This window comes from Thermobia domestica, unplaced genomic scaffold (assembly GCF_964235325.1).
Source record: "Thermobia domestica unplaced genomic scaffold, izTheDome1.hap1.1 HAP1_SCAFFOLD_269, whole genome shotgun sequence".
NCBI lineage: Eukaryota > Metazoa > Arthropoda > Insecta > Zygentoma > Lepismatidae > Thermobia > Thermobia domestica.
In genome coordinates, this window is record NW_027655984.1 from 174,058 (window position 1) to 191,688 (window position 17,631).

General features: G+C 35.3%; 1 protein-coding gene across 1 annotated transcript in view; it reads left to right on the plus strand.

The window, feature by feature from the left end:
* Positions 1–17,631, plus strand: part of LOC145676650 (uncharacterized) — a 91,245-nt gene that overhangs the window by 14,373 nt on the left and 59,241 nt on the right. The window contains exon 3 of the mRNA XM_081747494.1: positions 13,712–13,843. Coding sequence (XP_081603620.1) covers positions 13,712–13,843 — 132 coding nt within the window. The remainder of the gene's footprint in view (positions 1–13,711; positions 13,844–17,631) is intronic.

Sequence of the window (17,631 nt, forward strand, 5' to 3'; positions counted from 1 at the left end):
TGATGATTTGTGAAGACATGCGAGACTAACTATGAATTTCCTTATCCCATCAGAACATTACGTCGTCTGTTACATAGTATGGGGTTTTCGTATAAATCAGTGTCAAGAAAAAGGGCAAAATGCGAGTCCAATGAAGTTATTACTTAGAGATACCGTTATCTCGAAAAAATTAAAGCTTACCGTTCCACGAGATACTACCTAGACGAAACTTGGTACGATAGCAACGCATGCCAAATCAAAAATTGGTCCAACGACTCTTGACAATTGCACAGTTGCAACTTCGGACAAAAAAGGGGAAAGGATCGTTATTATGCACTTTAGTGGCCGATTTGCTTTTGTAGATAGTTCTTTATTTATAGCTCACAAGAAAATGTCTGATGCTCCTCCTGTCGATTATCATAGGACAATAAACGCAGAAATTTTCTAGCATTGGTTTGAACACTCCATACTAAAACGCTTAGAGGAGGTATCTTCTATATATTTGTATACTACCCCTTCCCATAGTCGTGTAATTCATCCGAAGCCTAATACTTCGTGGAGAAAAGGAACTATTCTTAATTATATGCTAATCTACAATAGTGCCATATCTAGTCCGGTCCCGATAATACCTGTTCTCCAGATTATTGATAAATAACTGCCTGTCAACTAAAAAAGAAAAAGGTATGCAATTAGACGAACGGCAGCATCATATGAGCATGTTGTTTTAAGATTACCTCCATATCATTGCGTAGTTAACCCAATTGAATGGTGTGGTCACAATTAAAACGGACCGTAGCACCCCACAGGGGCGGATCCAGGACGGACTTCAGAGGGGGTTGTAATACTGCTACTTAGAGCTACTTTTAAGAGCTCCAAACTCTGGGATGGGTTTTATTTATATATAAAATTAAAAAGTTACCTTTTCTGGGAGGGGGGGGGGGGGCAATGTCCCCCTGGATCCGCTACTGGCATCCCAAAAGATGAAAGGCGAACCCCTACCAAAACTGGTGTTTTTATTAAATAGTGCATTCAACAGAATTAGAGTTGACGAGAATATTGAAGACAGTTACAGAAATCTTCAATCAACTCAAGTAGAGTTTTAGTGAAAATAACAGATTCGCCAACAGACGATTCTGACTTAGATCAGGAGTAGCACTTTTCCAGGGAAGACAGTACTCCATAGTTTTTAATATTCTCTTATTTTCGTAGATCATGCACCTTATAAAATTTGTGGTTGGTTACTATTCAATTAAATTTTTTTCTTGTTCAAAAATATTTGTATTCACGAATGGGCGAACATATAATTGCATGTTTTTACAGAATTTCCCATTTAAAAATAATTTCCCTATTTATTTTTGCGTTAATTAAAATATTGATATATTTTATTGCAAGTTTTTAATTTGTAATATGATAACGCTTGCTCTTGTAGAAGAATTCACATACAGTTAGAGTAATACGTGGCAGTTTTATTTTATTACCACTGGTAATAATATGGTAATAATTTTATTACTATAATTATTTTATTATTTTATCCTTTATGATTCATTACCCGAAGACCGAAAATAACATAGAAGCAAAGTTACCTGATATACAACCAACAAAGAAGTGAAAATTTCAGGAGGGCTGAAAGTAGTCGAAGACGAACTAATCCTAGCTACAGAGTTGATTTCGATATGAACATTGGTTAAGAAACGTGGGCGATATGTATCTTTAATTAATGCTAATTATTTAACACCTATTCCAATAAAGCATTTAAATTTCTTATTGTTAAATGTAAGAATTTACCAAGATTACTTTTAAAAGTCAAGAATATGAAATTATTGAACAAGATGATTTTTTTTTTTTTTTTTTAGACGATGTGAAAAAGAATTCTTTGAGAATCGAGACAAGACTTCTTCATACTTAACAAGACGTCTCTTCTCGTGGGCAATACTAATCAAGATCGAGTTAATTTGTTTCCGCGCGTCCCAATTGGGATAATATACAATTAATCTAAACAACATTTCTTTAATATCGCCTATTTGTTGGCTTCAATGATAAGAACCATAAACCCAGCCCAAGCCACTAAGCTTAGGGTACGTTTTCATGTAAGGCATTTGCAAGCAATTGAATTATATTGATTTTAATATAATAGTAAAATATTTACATACAAGTCATCATTTTCACAATAGCCTGTTTTAAATTTTATTTTAAGTGTAGTTTACTAACGGCTTTATTAACCAAGTGCTAATCAAATTGCAATTTTCTGATATTTTGCACTAATGTTTGTTTTTAATTACCTGGGATTTTTTCTTCAATAAAACTAAAATTATAGGTATAATATTATAGAAAATGACTCTATTTCCCCTTCTCAGCAACGGAATTTTTAAAATAAAATAACTTAAAGGATTCGTGAGATACTCTATTCTTAGCAAAAGCTATTTGAACCCTCTTTTACCCCCCTATAAGACATACTTCTAAACAATCTATTCTTAATCCTTGATTTTGTGACAAAGGAACATACTTACAAATTCATGTTTCTATCTATAATAATTTGACTTAGTTATTGATGAGTAAGTCATTTTAATCTTGTTTATATAATAGTGTATATATCTTTCTTTTATTTTAAAGAAAAAAGAATGATTCGTGTTGAGTTCTGATATTTTCGCCCGATTTGAATTATGTTGTAGGCAATGGATCACATAATATTTTTCTTAGATCATTTTTTACTACACAATTCACGCGTCAATACGTTTCTACTACGGCTTTCTCTAGAAGAGAAGAACATATGGTGTCCAGATATTTTCAAGAAAAAAATGTGACAACCTTGTCCTCCAGCACGTGCGGAAAAGACTTTTGTGGTCACTTGTGGTTATGCTTGGGGAAGGGGCTCTTTCTTACGAAGGTTATGCGTAAGGGCCGTTTATCGGTGGCCGCGACTGTAAATCTAGATGAATAAGAATGAAATCAACGTTACTTCTTACGTCATCACTAGAAAACAGTTAAACGTTTGAAATGATTTTTTTAACTTCTGTGTGTGTTTGTGTATTTTCTCTTGTTAAACGAAAGAATAAATAACATGTCCAAATGTTATGTAGCATACACACTTGTATTCCTAAGCTTTATAAGGAAATACAAAAATATTATACATTTCTCATTACTATTAATATTTTGTAGTGGACAAACCCGTGTGCGATGTTTTTCTATAAGTTCTCTTGTTTTCCCCCACTTTTTTATTCCCACAGTTTCTTTCATCATCGTCACCGCTTTCCTTAGCTTCGAGCATAATCAGGAGATGCTAAAGTAATAATAAGCTTATTAAAGCGTTGTGTAGTGACTTGGGCGGGCGTCTTTGGTCACGGGGTTCCGGATTCCATTCGCGGTGGAACAGCTTTGAATTTTAACTCATTACGATGGTTCGAATTTCACAACTGTAGGTAACATTTCATATAACCTCGGTGTTGAAAATGTACACTAAACTCCAAGCACTCGATCAAAATAAGCAAAATCAAAAATACATCTCGGATCACGACAGTAGACAGGTCATTATTTTAATCTACACTTTGGAAAAAATATTTAAGGAAACAATTGATTTCACTTCACTAACAAGAGGTGTTTTGATAAATCCCGTGATTAGTTATTCTGATTACTAGTTTTTCACATTCGGCCGTAGTTTTACAAGTAGTATAATGATGTAATACCGACAATATCTAGACTTTGATCCGACTTCGTACCGAAATATGCATTTGATTTTAAGTTTTTCTGAATGTTTATACTTTTAGAAAAAATCATCACAGAAACTGCTTCAAACGTGAATCTGTTAATTTCCCGGATTGGTGTTTAACTTCCTTTTCAGCGCCGAGGTTATTTGAAACAAAAGAGGGACCTACTGAGCAAACACAATTCTATAAATGTAATGAAACAAATAAAGTATAAAATAATAAATAAATTGTTGTTTAATGTGTATATCTATCTAGCTAAATGGAAAAATTTAAATTTGAAACAAATTACTATATTCTCCCACCCGTAACTTCTTGCTTTGCGAATTGCAAGCTGTGAGCTTTTCGGCTTTCTGTGGCTTCCTCAGACCCAAGACAAGACCAAAATGAATTTTGTCATCAAAAATGCATTTCTTAGATGAAAATCGGATGTAAAAGTCAATTAGAAAAAAATATCAACTCAGATTTTTCTTAGTGTTTTAATTGAATGTTCCCTGTAGAAATAACATTGAGCCTCGAGCTTATGTTTTGTGAGAGTATTTTTCAAAGTTTATTGAGAATGAGTCAAAGTTTATTCCAACTATTTTACTATTCTTTTACAATTGTAAACAAAATATATTATTACAAGGATTAACAAAAGGCTGTAAATTATAAATATACATACATATATATAGATATGCATTTAAAATGTGTATAATGAACAACTTTTGTTATATCGATGACATTTAATCTTTTCGTCTACATTTAGATATATTGTTCTTAATTACACTGTGCTGTGGTACTCCTTGAAACAATTCCTAGTAGCTACCAGGCACAAGTCAACATTATATGCCTTGCATAGAACTCTGGCTTTATTGCTCTTACATCCAGGAAGTCGACATCTATGTGCTTCGCTTTCCATAATTTCGGGCATATGAAGAGAACCTTTCTTCTTGAACTCAACTGAGGGATGGGGACTTGTTGCTTGTCGTTTACCTAGATTTCTTGTCATTTCACTTTCTTCATCAGTTTCATTCTCTGTCCCTGTCTCTGTCTCTCCATATCCATCATTTTCATTGTACCGTGGAAAAAAATGAAATGAAATCTTTAGTTTTACGTTCCACGGTTATGCCGGTTAGGCTAAAGGAAACGGTGATGATGAGAAATGAATAAAATGGTGGAATGAAGAAAGTGGGAGGAAACGGGAGAACCCCGAGAAAATCCACGAGCACATTTTTTGTCCACCACGAAGTCCACACGGTGCGAGCTGGGATCGAACCAGGGACCCCAAGCACCGGAGTTGAACGCTCTACCACTGAGCCACCGCCCCCCCCCCCCATTGTACCGTGGAGGAGGGATTCTGCGAGAGACATTTTAAAGTCGAGAAGCTGTAATCTGTTTTTTCTAGATGTGCCTCTTACTGTTTCCTCGCCTCACTTCTAACCAGCTGGCTGCAGTGGCAGAGTCATAGAGATGCGTAATAACTTTGACTGTCCATTTCCTCGTTCTTGTTTGAATTCTGTAGTATAAGATAACTCTGTCCAAAAGATCAACACCTTCCATTTCGGAATTGTAACTTTTTACAATTTTTGGCCTCTGGACAGTCACATACTTTTTCTCTTTCTTACCCCATCTCTTACTCTCATCCAATGGTAAGCAGCCGTCTACGGAAGATGCCAATAACACAGGCTTATTATCAAACCATTTTGTTTTACATATTTGTCCATCATTTCTAACCACCTGATCAATTGATCCTTTACCTAGTGACTGCAATTCCCTGTCACGTTTCAAACGTACAGCTAGGGGAATATTTCCTTTTCTTATGGTACCAGTTCCATTTATCTTGGCTTCCGAATGAATTAAATCAAGGCGTGTAATGGACGTAAAAAATCGATTCATATGTATTGTACATCTTCCGGAAGAGATGAAGTTAGTTACATAACAGCTTTTTCACCCATGGTGAGATTCTTCATTTCAGGATTATCTGTTTCTAAAATGGTGTCCCCTTTGCCTTTGTAGAAGAAAAAGTTTAACGGGAGTCCATCGAGCAAACGTGCAACAAATACCTTCAGATAGGGGTTTGGTTTACCCCTAATGTACTGACTCATCTTGACATGAACCCAGAATGAAACTATTTGCTCATCTATTGAACCTGTTTTAGTTCCAGCATTTGACAGACACCCTTCTCGTACAAGATATAACTCTCCAGTAAGTGTCATTTTCTTTTGGGATCTCCGGACCAGCTATTCATCTACAACTTTCAAATTATTTCTCAAAAATGTGAATCTGTTGCGTGACATGCAGTCTGCAATTGCTGAAATCCTTGTTCCTCTAGCCCAGTACATTCGCTGCCCAGGATATTTCAAATACATCGTAACTGTAACTCCAAATAATTTTTTGATCTCGTTAGGCGTAGCGTTTAAGATCTTACCAGTCTTAACATGATATAATGTGTTAGTTGCTTTGCTTACATTTACGTTAAAAAAAATCAGGAAAGTACTTTTTGCAATGTTGGGTCGGGCGACATTTTCTTACATCGGAGACGTCTGGCTAAAAATCAGGAGCTGTTGGCAAAGGTTGGAAAACATCTGTATGCTTCCACCGCGTAGGACGTCCTATATCTTGTATGTGAACTGCAGTTTCTTTAATTTTTTGTGTGTAAAAGAACTTCGGATAATTTTTTGTCATATATATTTTACTAGGCCCTTTCTTCGTAACAAAAGGAAATTTTTACGGAAAAAAATGAAAGGTGTATTTAAACCCTTTTTCTTACCATATATATTTTGATCGAAGTGAAATGATGAAAGCTCTAGTTGACTCAAGTGTTAACTATGTTCAAAAATTCATTTTAAACTGTTCTCTTACTCTACTGTTATTATTATTATTATTATTATTATTATTATTATTATTATTATTATTATTATTATTATTATTATTATTAAATATTCTGTCTGTGGCAGATCTTGGGACTAATGAGTTTTTTTCTTGGTTTGGGCCTTTAAATGTTTCTTAAACACAATAACACACTGAAGAAAGTTATGTGGTAATATGAATAATAAAAAAAAAAAAATCACACTACAGTTTCAACACAATAACTGTGTCTTCATCAGATTTCCACTCCTTCCATTCCAAATGTTTCTTCGATGTTTCTCGATCTTAACACTGGGACATGTGTCAACTTATTTTTACTATCGAGTTTATGTAGTGAGTTTCCTCTGTCAAACTTAAGGGGTTAGTGAGACACCATATTTTTCGCGTACATCTTGATCTCAGAACACTAATAAAAGTGAATGTTAAATAGCCGATTCGAGAATAGTACTATGTTCAAAAGTTAGGTTTAAGTGGTTCAGCCGAAAATAGATACATCATCAGTTTGAATGTGAAGCAACCCTTTCGTCGTTAAACGCAGAATTTGGAGAAAGGTAGGAGTAAGCATTCACTTATTTTTAATGATAAGCTTATACACCCAGTTCAGTTTCGCTGATTTGAGGAGCTCCTGTGATATTTTATTTTTGGCATTACAGGGGCACGATGGCTCTGTGGTAGAGCTCTTACCTCTGGCGCGTTATGTCCGTGGCTCGATTCTCGGGCAAGTAACTTTGTGGGGGACAACATTGTGTCCCTTTGTTTTCTCGGGTAGTCTCGTTTCCTCAGACATTCTCATTCTACCAACTCGTCCATCATCATTCACTTGTTTTAATCATCGTCTCTTTTATTCTAACGAACATAATCGTGGAACTTTAAACTGAAAGATTTCATTTCATTTCTATTTTTGGCATTAATTTTGAAGCCTCTCTTCTCTTTAGAATACGCATTTTAGTACAAAATAACATGATAAAAAGCCAGGCTCAAGCCAAGTACTAACTATATTCAAAAATTGATTTGAAAGGTATTTTCCGTTTTGATGGTGAGGCATACAACCTTGATATCTGTTATATATATAATGAGAACAAAATGAAAATTGTACTTGCCCTTAAAAACGGAATTTGCAAGAACGTTGGGGCATGTGTTCACTTGCTCTTAATAAGGAGGTCATATACCAAGTTTCACTTTGCTAGCGTGAGAAGCTTGTGAAATACTCTTAGAAGACGTATTTTAATAAATTGAGATGACAAAAGCAGCCCAAGGCAGGTTTAAAACCTTACTTGAATTAGTTTACACATTTTACTATTATAAAGTAGCGGACAACGTCTTTTTAACTTTAATGATATGCTAACAAATGCCTGTCCTTCACATGGAAAGTACTGTTGTATTAAAGTATTTGAACTCTCGTGCCCCTTAGGATACGCATTTCAATGAAAGTATAATGGTAAAAGGCCGTAAGATACTCTACTTTTTGGCAAATATTTTAAAAATACCTATCTACATTAGGGCACGCTCGTCAGTCGAAGTGGCGTGGTTGAAACCAAGCTTGACGTAGATACTAAATAAGTTCCAAAGATAATTTTAAGCGGTTCAGCCGTTTTCCGGAGTTGTAAATCAAATAGACAATGTCAGTTTCATTGTGGCCAAAAATATGGAAAATCTTCCCCCGCCCGTAAATCCAGAGGTTTAGTAAACGTTGGGATACGTGTCACAACGTATCTGTAATGCAAAGTTTATATGCTGTTTTATTTTTGTAACTTGATTTACTCCTAATGTACTCTATTTTTTGCGTAAATTGTGAACCATCCCTAATTTGCTGAAGATACAGGAAAAATAAAAGTAACATAACAAAAACCTGGCTCGAGGTATATACTGTGTTCCAGAATTCATGTTAAACTTCTAAATCGTTTTTACGTGATGCGATCACAAACGGCACAGAACGTTTAATAGCGGAAAAATATCGGAAATGTTCCTTTAAGCGGAAATTTTCTAAATTGTTGGAATACATATCTACTTACTTTTAATGAGTAGTTTATATACCGAGCTTCATCTTCCTAATTTAATTTGATTGGATCGTTTAGTACTCTATTTCTTGCATAAATTTTAAATATAAATGTGCTCCTTGAGGGGATCAAAAAGATGGAAGTCGCAAGGCGACAATTCGGAGCTATACGGGGGATGGTATAGGATCTCCCGATTAAGTTTGGTGATAGCTGTGACTGTTGTCGTGATCGTATGAGAACATTCGTTGTCATGCAAGATGATCATGCCTTCTTTACCGTCTGTGGCCGTTTCTTTCTCAAAGTCTCTTTGACTTTGGTCTAGAGGATGTTGCTGTAGTATGCTGCATTGATTGTGACCCCGCGTTCCAGGAAATCCGTGCATATTACCCTGTCTTTGTCCCAGAATACCGTCAGCATCACGTTGCCAGTGGACGCTTGTCTCTTGATTTTTTTTTCCGGCGAGTCTGGGTGACTCCATTCAGTGCTAAAGCGCTTTGTCTCCGCAGTGTAGTGATGCATCAGGCTCGCATCATAGGTGATTATCTTTGCAGAGGGGAAGTTCTCACCTCTCTGAAATAGCTGCAAATGCTGAGACCAGACGATCATTTTTGGGACCCATCTGGCTGTGATTTTCGGGAAGTGCAGGTGTTCGTGGATGATCGTTTCCACACTTCCAACTCTGATGTTTGTTTTCGCATTCAACTATCTCACACGGATGCGTCAATTACTCAGAATGAGCTGCTCTACCCGACGAATATTCACTTCGTTGACTGCAGTAGCTCAGCGTAGAGTACGGGCCACGTTTAGAACTGATTCTCTTCCTGCCTTGAATTTTGAATATTACTTGTACACTTGCGACCGAAAGTTTCTTCGCCATTTTGCGCACTTAATCTTTTGAAGATTTCAGCTGGTTTCACGCCTTCCTTGAGAAGGAACTTGATGATACAGCGCTGCTCCGCTGGGGCCGCCAACTCCACACTGCTAGGCTGGCTGCTATCATTCATCGCCACTGCCTGAGACTATTTCCTCAACTTGCCTGTCGTCGCTGAAAAATGTCAGGACTACCCTATCACAGGATGGGACATGAACGCCAAGCTACGCACAGCAACACCAGGATAAAATAAATTCTGGTTATAAATTGAACATCTCTCGTAATACTGCTAATAATAAATAGAATAAATAAATAAATAAATAAAAGCATTTAAGATTCCATCCTGCTATGATATGCAATGGGCATAAGTAGAACATTTGTATACAACTTCAAGGTTTTAGCTGTAATAGTATGAGAAATCTGGCGAACACGAAAAAAACATTTAAGCCCCATTCCCCCATCAGGGTACAATATTCCCCAAACTGTCTTATTTGCAGCCTAGGGCAAAAGGAGAATATTTATACAAGAATTTAAGGTTCTATGTCTAATGGTTTCGGAGATTGGTGCTGGGCAAAAAGTCTTCCAAGTCCACTACATTCCCCGTAGAATTCGTGTTTCGAAAAATCCCGTCTTATCTGCAGCTTAGGGTGCAAGAGAAGCTTCTGTATAAAATTTCAAGAATCTACGATTTGTATTTTCGGAGATCTCGTGAACACAAAAATACACACACACACACACACACAAACTTTTTAAACCCTATCGTGCTTTAGAATACGTATTTTTTAAAAATCCCGTCCTATCTACAACTAGGGTTCAAGAAGAACCAGGGTGCTACGCGTATAGTTACGGAGATCTGCTGAACGCCAAAAGAGAACTATTTAAGGTTTCATCCCCTCGTAGATATTTTCTCAGAGAAATGACGTGTACTACAATATAGGGTTGCTAATGAAATATAGATATATGAAATATTAATTAAATTTAGAGTTATTTTCGAAAAAAAAAAAACTCATTTTTCACCTCTTAGTAAGCTACTCTTAATTTGAGGGGTATGAAAAAAAAATCTGGAAAACACCTCGAAAATCCTTTAAATACCTTAAAATTAAAATTTGGTGTGGATACGTTCAACAGTCTCTAGGCAAATGAACACATTTACATAGGGACGAACGGCCGGCCAGCCAAGTAGATGGACAGACGTCAATAAATTACTTTTTCGGTTTGTAATGATCATGAAACGTAAATCAGTTAGAATCTCGAATTCGATTTTTTTCCCACTATCACAATACTTTCTTCTCTCCTATAGTCGCGCGAAAGTAAAAATGTAACTTCATTAAGCAAATATTACTACAAAGTTAAATTTGAAAGTAGAACCATAAAAAGAACTTGTTTCTATCTGTTTGCAGACATTCTGTGTGATTTAGCGCGCTTTCATTCGACAGTTACCTGTTCAAGCTACAACATCTTGCTATGGCTTCTCTCGTTACGACTAGTGCAATGAAATCTAGAAAATAGTGAAAGCAAATACTGAATAAATATTTTTCATTAATGTTTCCTTTTTGAACCATTCAGAAATGTCGATATATAAAGAAAAGGGAGGTAAGCATTTACAGGATACTCGACATTTTTATTGCACGTCAATATATTTCTCCCATGAGTTTTTTTCATTTTACCGTAACATTTACTCTCTTTAATCCTTCTTATCATGATAACAAAGCTTTTACCGCTAACCCGGGATAATTCCAAAATTGAACCATAAATCTGGGGACAACCTATATATCTCCTGAAATAGTTTGTCGAGCAAGTTCTGAAAGAGGTTTGAGCTGCTCTACCAGAAGTGATCCCACCCCTTCAGGGGTGGAAATATATAGAACAGCTGGACCTACAGTCTATGTCCTATATATTTAAGTGTTCCTCATAACTAGTAGATTAAGAATATAATATGCACTACCCAATTATGTCCTATATCAAGGTATTAAAACCAAAATAATATACCCGAGGTGAGAAGTTGAAGCGACTTCTGGATGAGGCGCATCCTTACATAGAGGATCCATATATGTCCAACTTCCAGTAACTTCGGAAAAGTGTGAGTTACGTGGCCCTCACACCTTAAAACCAAAGGCCAAGTCCTGGCAGCACTATCTTTCCAGAACAACATCCAGCCGGAGCCTTCTTCCCTCTCATTATCCAAATCTTGTCTTGGCGAGAGGGCTTAAACCCTGAAGGGCGACCAATCGGGTCTATGTAGATACAAAGAAAGAGCTTTTCTGTTCGAGTAAATGAATTCAAATTACCATCACGACTAGTTTGCATCTAATTAGTAACCCAGAATCTATGAACGTTTTTGTATCGTGAGACCCATCAAACAACTCCTGTATACGACCAGTTGACGAATATATAAGGAACGCATGGATCTGACAACGTATATAGGTGAAATCAAGGAAAATAGAGAAATTGAAATGCACCGAATGTGTCACATGTAGCCTTAATAATGAGTCACATTAGTTGTGATACCATATGACTTACTGTTGACTGGGTATTATCGATATGGTTTTCACAGCTTTATATGTCCTCTAATATAGGATATGTATAGTGAAATAATCAGTTTTGATTTTATTACCTTGATATAGGATATCATTGGGTAGTGCATATTATATTCTTAATCTACTATCCGGAGCACTTTGATATATAGGACATATAGGTCCAGCTGCTCTATATATTTCTCCATCTGAAGAGTTGAGATCATTTCCGGGCAAAGACTTGAAACCTGTTCTTTAGAACCTTCTCGACAAACCCTTGTCTTCAGATTCAAGGTTCAACTTTGGAATCATACCGGGTAAGACAGCTTCTGCTTAAATGTCTTATATCGTTTATTTTTTTTTTTTTTTTCAAAACTACAATATTTTTATTTATTTTTTTTAGAAAAAGAGAAAGTTATTCTGTTTTTCTAATACTCACATACTGTTTTTTCTTTAAACTCAGGTAAATTCTTATTTTCTCCATAACCACATTTCGAATGTGCCTAGTGGTTTTACGTAATGTCGACATTTCTCTTCCACATATTACAATATACCTCACAAATCATTTGATACACCTTTTCTCTGCCTCAATTTTCAACTCTTTAAATATAATTCCCAGCTTCCTAAGATATTTTCGACGTTTCTATTTTTGGTACTTATAATATGTTCACTTTCAGATCTTTAATAATAATAGTGCCCTTAACTTGCTCTACTTGTATCCGTCAACTTCTTGGTTGTACATAATTCTTCTCCGTTATCATAACTTTCCTATCTTCAGCATTTACTTTCATACAGTAATCTTTACAATGTTCTCAAATTTTCGAATATACTGTTAATTTTTGTACTATAAGGGACATACTATTTGGAAAGTAAATATGCTTAATTATTCCAGATTCTGCCATGCACTACAGTTCTCAGGTAAGCTCTTCGTCTTGACATAAGTGTTACTGGTTTAATTATCTACCGTCAGTAATAAGCGTTTCTCTTGTTTTTTTAAACCGTAACTTCTGTCACGTTTTTCTTAAATTACAATCTTTTCTACATTCCTCATGCAGTCTCTTTATCTTGACGTAATAAATATTAATTCTGTCCCATTTTTCTTTTCACCGTAGCTTTCGTCACATCTCTTAAAATATAATGTCTTCTACAATCTTCAGCTATCCTCTTTATCTGACGTAGCAGTTATGTTTTTAAAACCTTCTGCCAGTAATAATGTCTTCTCTTGTTTTTTCTTTTCATCATACCTCATCATTTTTCTGAAAACATATTTCTTCTTAGATAATGTTATTCTCTTTTTCTGTAGCTATTCGTAATATTTCCCTACCGGTTTTCCGTTCAATCTAGTTTCCGTTATTATTTTACGTACCTAAATTTCGAAAGTTTCTAGCCGCTTTTTCATATCCATTATTATTATTATTATTATTATTATTATTATTATTATTATTATTATTATTATTATTATTATTATTATTATTATTATTATTATTATTATTATTATTATTATCATCATTTTCTTCGGATAATACATCGCTGGGTAGAAACCTTATGAAGAATTCGTTGTAATACTTTATTCAGCGAGCAACAGAAGTACGCTTTCGTGTTGTTGAGCATTTCTTGTGTAAATTCTATCCTTTCATCTCGTGTTTATATTTCAGATCGTCGCTAATATTACACATAAGTACCTATAGATAGCCATCTATTCGACTTCCTTTTTTTCGAAGTTCCTGCATTTTTATCTGGTTTTGTGTATATTTGTATGTGTTTGAATTAACTGGCGTTTTAACGTAGGCTTGTTCGTTGCAGGTGTATCAGAGTGATCCGTGGTCGAAATATATATGTAAGTCATGTTTGGACCAATTAAATCAAGTGGATACTTTCCAACAAACATGTCAGATTGCTCAGAGAAAAATAACCAACGACGCCAGAGGTTCCCAGGTAAATTTATTTTTGCATGCTTTTATAGTTTAATTTCTTTAGGCAACATACTATTTGCAAATAGAGTATAAACTGCATTGAAGGTATGATAAATGAAGTTTTAATCCAACCAAGTGAGAGTAATATATTTTGTAGGAGAAGCAATCAAACGCAGATCATTTAGTCGACTTTGAATCCAGATATACCAAGGATTTTTTTTGCTTCGGCCAAAATAAAGGCTACAGAATTGAAACTCGATAGAAATAGTTACGTTGTGATGAGATTGAATATAAAAAAATAGGAAAAAGAAAATTTCAAAGTGACATAAGATAAATTTCCATTACACTAAAGTAGAGATTCTAAGCTCCCAGCAGTTTCAGTATTTGCAATAATTTTAAATGTAGTTTGCACATTTCTTTTTCTGAGTTCCACAAGTCATGAGACGTAAACACTAATTCGTAATATTCAATTACTCTTTAACATCTACAAACCTACATACAGCTGCAATGGAACTTATATAATAGTATGCCAAAAGAGATATTAAAGCTAGGATAGAAACGTATCAGAGATGCTACGAGCAGTACGTCATCCTTTGGTAATCAGAATACTTGTAGGTAATTCACTATAAACTCGTTAGGTTAATATATTCGTAAATCATAAAACGATATGGGAAAGACAAATTCAAAAATATTTCGTTAGTTAAACTTAACTAAACTTAAGAGTAAAAAGTAATTTATAAACTGTAACATATATTCTTTGTATATTGAATATAGAAAGAAAAGTATTGCGTATGAAGTATTTATTATTTAAACGTTCCGGCTATAAAAACAATACAGAGTCAAAGGCCTGGTATAATAAACAAACTAAATAAAATGAAAGAATAACTTATTTGTGTCTGCAGAGCTATGTGGATCTGTAGAAAATAGTAAAATGTTCTTCCTTTGTAGAGACGACACTAAGCTAAACAGTTGTTAAAACACTGAATATAAAATGTCTAAGTGTTCCATTTACACACCAGACAAAAGACAGTCTCATGGCGGGAGTACTTTCTCACATGAAAAAACAACAATACAGCATACTGCGCTCATGAAAAATTAAATGTGAATGTTATATCTAACTGTTTACGTAATTAAAATAAGAATAAATACAAAGGTAATATATATATATATCTGTGACATAAGATGGATCCCGGAAAAGGGAATTAATAGTTAAAAATACAGTTGTTAACGTTCAAGAACCCTGGTGAACACAAATGCAATAGCATTAAAGAACTATAGTATTTTGCTAGATCCAATTAGGGAAGAAATAAATCACTAAGAAGTCCGTTATAGTATTGATTTTACACTGACATAAGTAAAATTCATACAAATACAATTTTTTCGTTATTTTTTCTTGCTTGTTCATTATCCTCCGGTTCTTATGCATTGCCTGTCTTGTTCATCTCATTTGGGGATGTGGAATTCTTGCATGCAATCTCCTCCCAAATGGTACTGTTGACGTGTTGTCCAGTTCTATCCATTGCCGTCTAGTGCTGGGGCTTTGGTTTCACTTCAGATTATCAACGTTTTCTATACCACAACTTTTGTCGACCTTTGGATCTAAAAGTTCCGCAAGTCTTTCATTAATTTTTTTGCTGGAATAGTAAGGGCCTTGATAGATATCGCAGAATTTCGCAACTTTGAAATTAATCATGCTGCTAAGATTGTGTTGTTTGACGAACAGACGACCTTGTTCATTAATGGTATCTCGATGCGATTGCCGTAAATTATATTTCTCATTCCTCCTTTTGATTAGATTGGTCTGTTTGGTGTATGCTAGGATCAACTAGTGGTTCCAATCTACGCCATCTTCAGTATTCGGTTGTAGGTTAATTCCAAACTGTTTAACAAGTAAGACTTCGGTACGAATAGTTAGGAATAGCTCTGCAAGGGATAGACCCAAACATTCTGACACAGAGTAATTTAACAAATTCAGTGATTTTTCTATTCTTTGGACCAAATTTCGTGATCGTTGTGACAATATAATCCGATGAGTGACGATTTCCGCATGGATTCTCTTCACAAGATTAGCTTGGCGATGATATCTGGTGACATGTTTGACCTTTACTCTATATTCACATAGTCTTCGTAGGTACAGTTTACTAGTAAATTGTGGTCCCTTATCTTAGACGATGGCTTTGGGCCTTCCTAGATGTTTCATGTAATCCTCTAGACCTAGTTTCATGTAATACCTAGTGTATCCGTCCAATACTGTAAGCACATACCTCTCATTGTTTTTGCTTGCACAATACGGTCTCATAAAATCAATTAAGACTAACTTTCGTGGGCCATCTATCTCTATGGTATGATAGAGGTTTTGATGTGGCTTCCATTTTCCTTTGTTTTTATACACGTAACGCAGTCTTTCAAAATTCTTGATGTCGGTTCTGATGATTTTCCACTGAAATGATTGTGAGACTATTGTGAATGTCCAAAATGATCGTGACAACGTTCAAGAAGTTTTCACCAAAGAAGAGAGGAGGAATATCTTTTTAAAAGTTTCGTCATGATAATCCTTGACCAACAATATTCCATTTTCTATTTTGTAGAATTTGTCCCAGCTTCTCTTCCTTATTTTCTCCGATGGTTGACCTTCTTCCACGTACTTTATGATAGGTGACAGTTCGGGATCTTTTCTCTCCGCACTATCCGGCTCTCAGATAACATTGATTTGGTGAAGTGAACCCGGACAATTTCTTTTTCAGTTAATGGAAAGGTTCAAGAAAGGGCATTAGCTGCGGTATTTTCTTCATCTTTACAATATTCAATTTCATAATCAAATCTTTGCAATTCAGTTGCCCATCTATGTAGTCTAGCGTTCCAGCTACGTACTCGTTTGAGCCATATCATTTTCGTGATCTACTATTTGTTTGAACGTAACTCCTATAAGATAATGTCATCACTTGCTGATTGCTGCTACTACCGCTGGGCTTTCAATTTCTGAAACAGTAATTTCTTTCATGTGTAGATAGAGTGGGGCTGTAATACTCGATCACTTGCTTCCTTCTATCTTCTTTTTGAAGTAATATGCACCCAATTCTGGCTTTTGACCCATCACATTGGACGTAAAACATTTGTCCAAGCTTTGGGTATGTTAACAAAACATCGTCAGCGATTAATTTCTTTAATTGATAAAAGCTTTCTTGGCAATAGCTCGCCCACTTCCATTTCTGTTTTTTAAGAAGTTCATATAGTGATTTAGCAGTAATTGCTACAGTAGAGATTAACTTAGAGTGCCAGTTAATGAATCCGAGGAACTGTTGGATTTCCTTTGTCTTGGTTGGAACAGGGTGTTTTAGAATTGGTTTAAAAGCCTCCATATCCTTGCTTGTCCCTTCAGGGGTTGTTGTGTGTCCCAAGAATTTGATCGGTGTTTTGCAGAATTCGCATTTGTCGAGATTGAATGTCATATTGGCTGTTTGTAGTTTTTGGAATACTTCTCGCAGTACATTAAGGTGTTCTTCAAATGTTTTCCCTAAAATACAAAGATCATAAATGTAACTTACAATTTTGGACTTTAGTCTTGGTCCCAATATAATTTGAAGGCACGCATTAATTGCTGTTGATCCATTTTTTATTGCCAAAGGAACGGGGCGAAACTGGAAGAGTTGTCCATTGAAGGAAAATGCTATATAAGGCCTGCATGAATCTTGAAGTCCAACTTGCCAGTAAGATCCTACAAAGTCTAGGGTCGATACATAGGGATTACCCTGAAAACGTGCTAATAAGTCGTTGATCTTCCCTGATTTAACTTGTTGCAAAGATATGTAT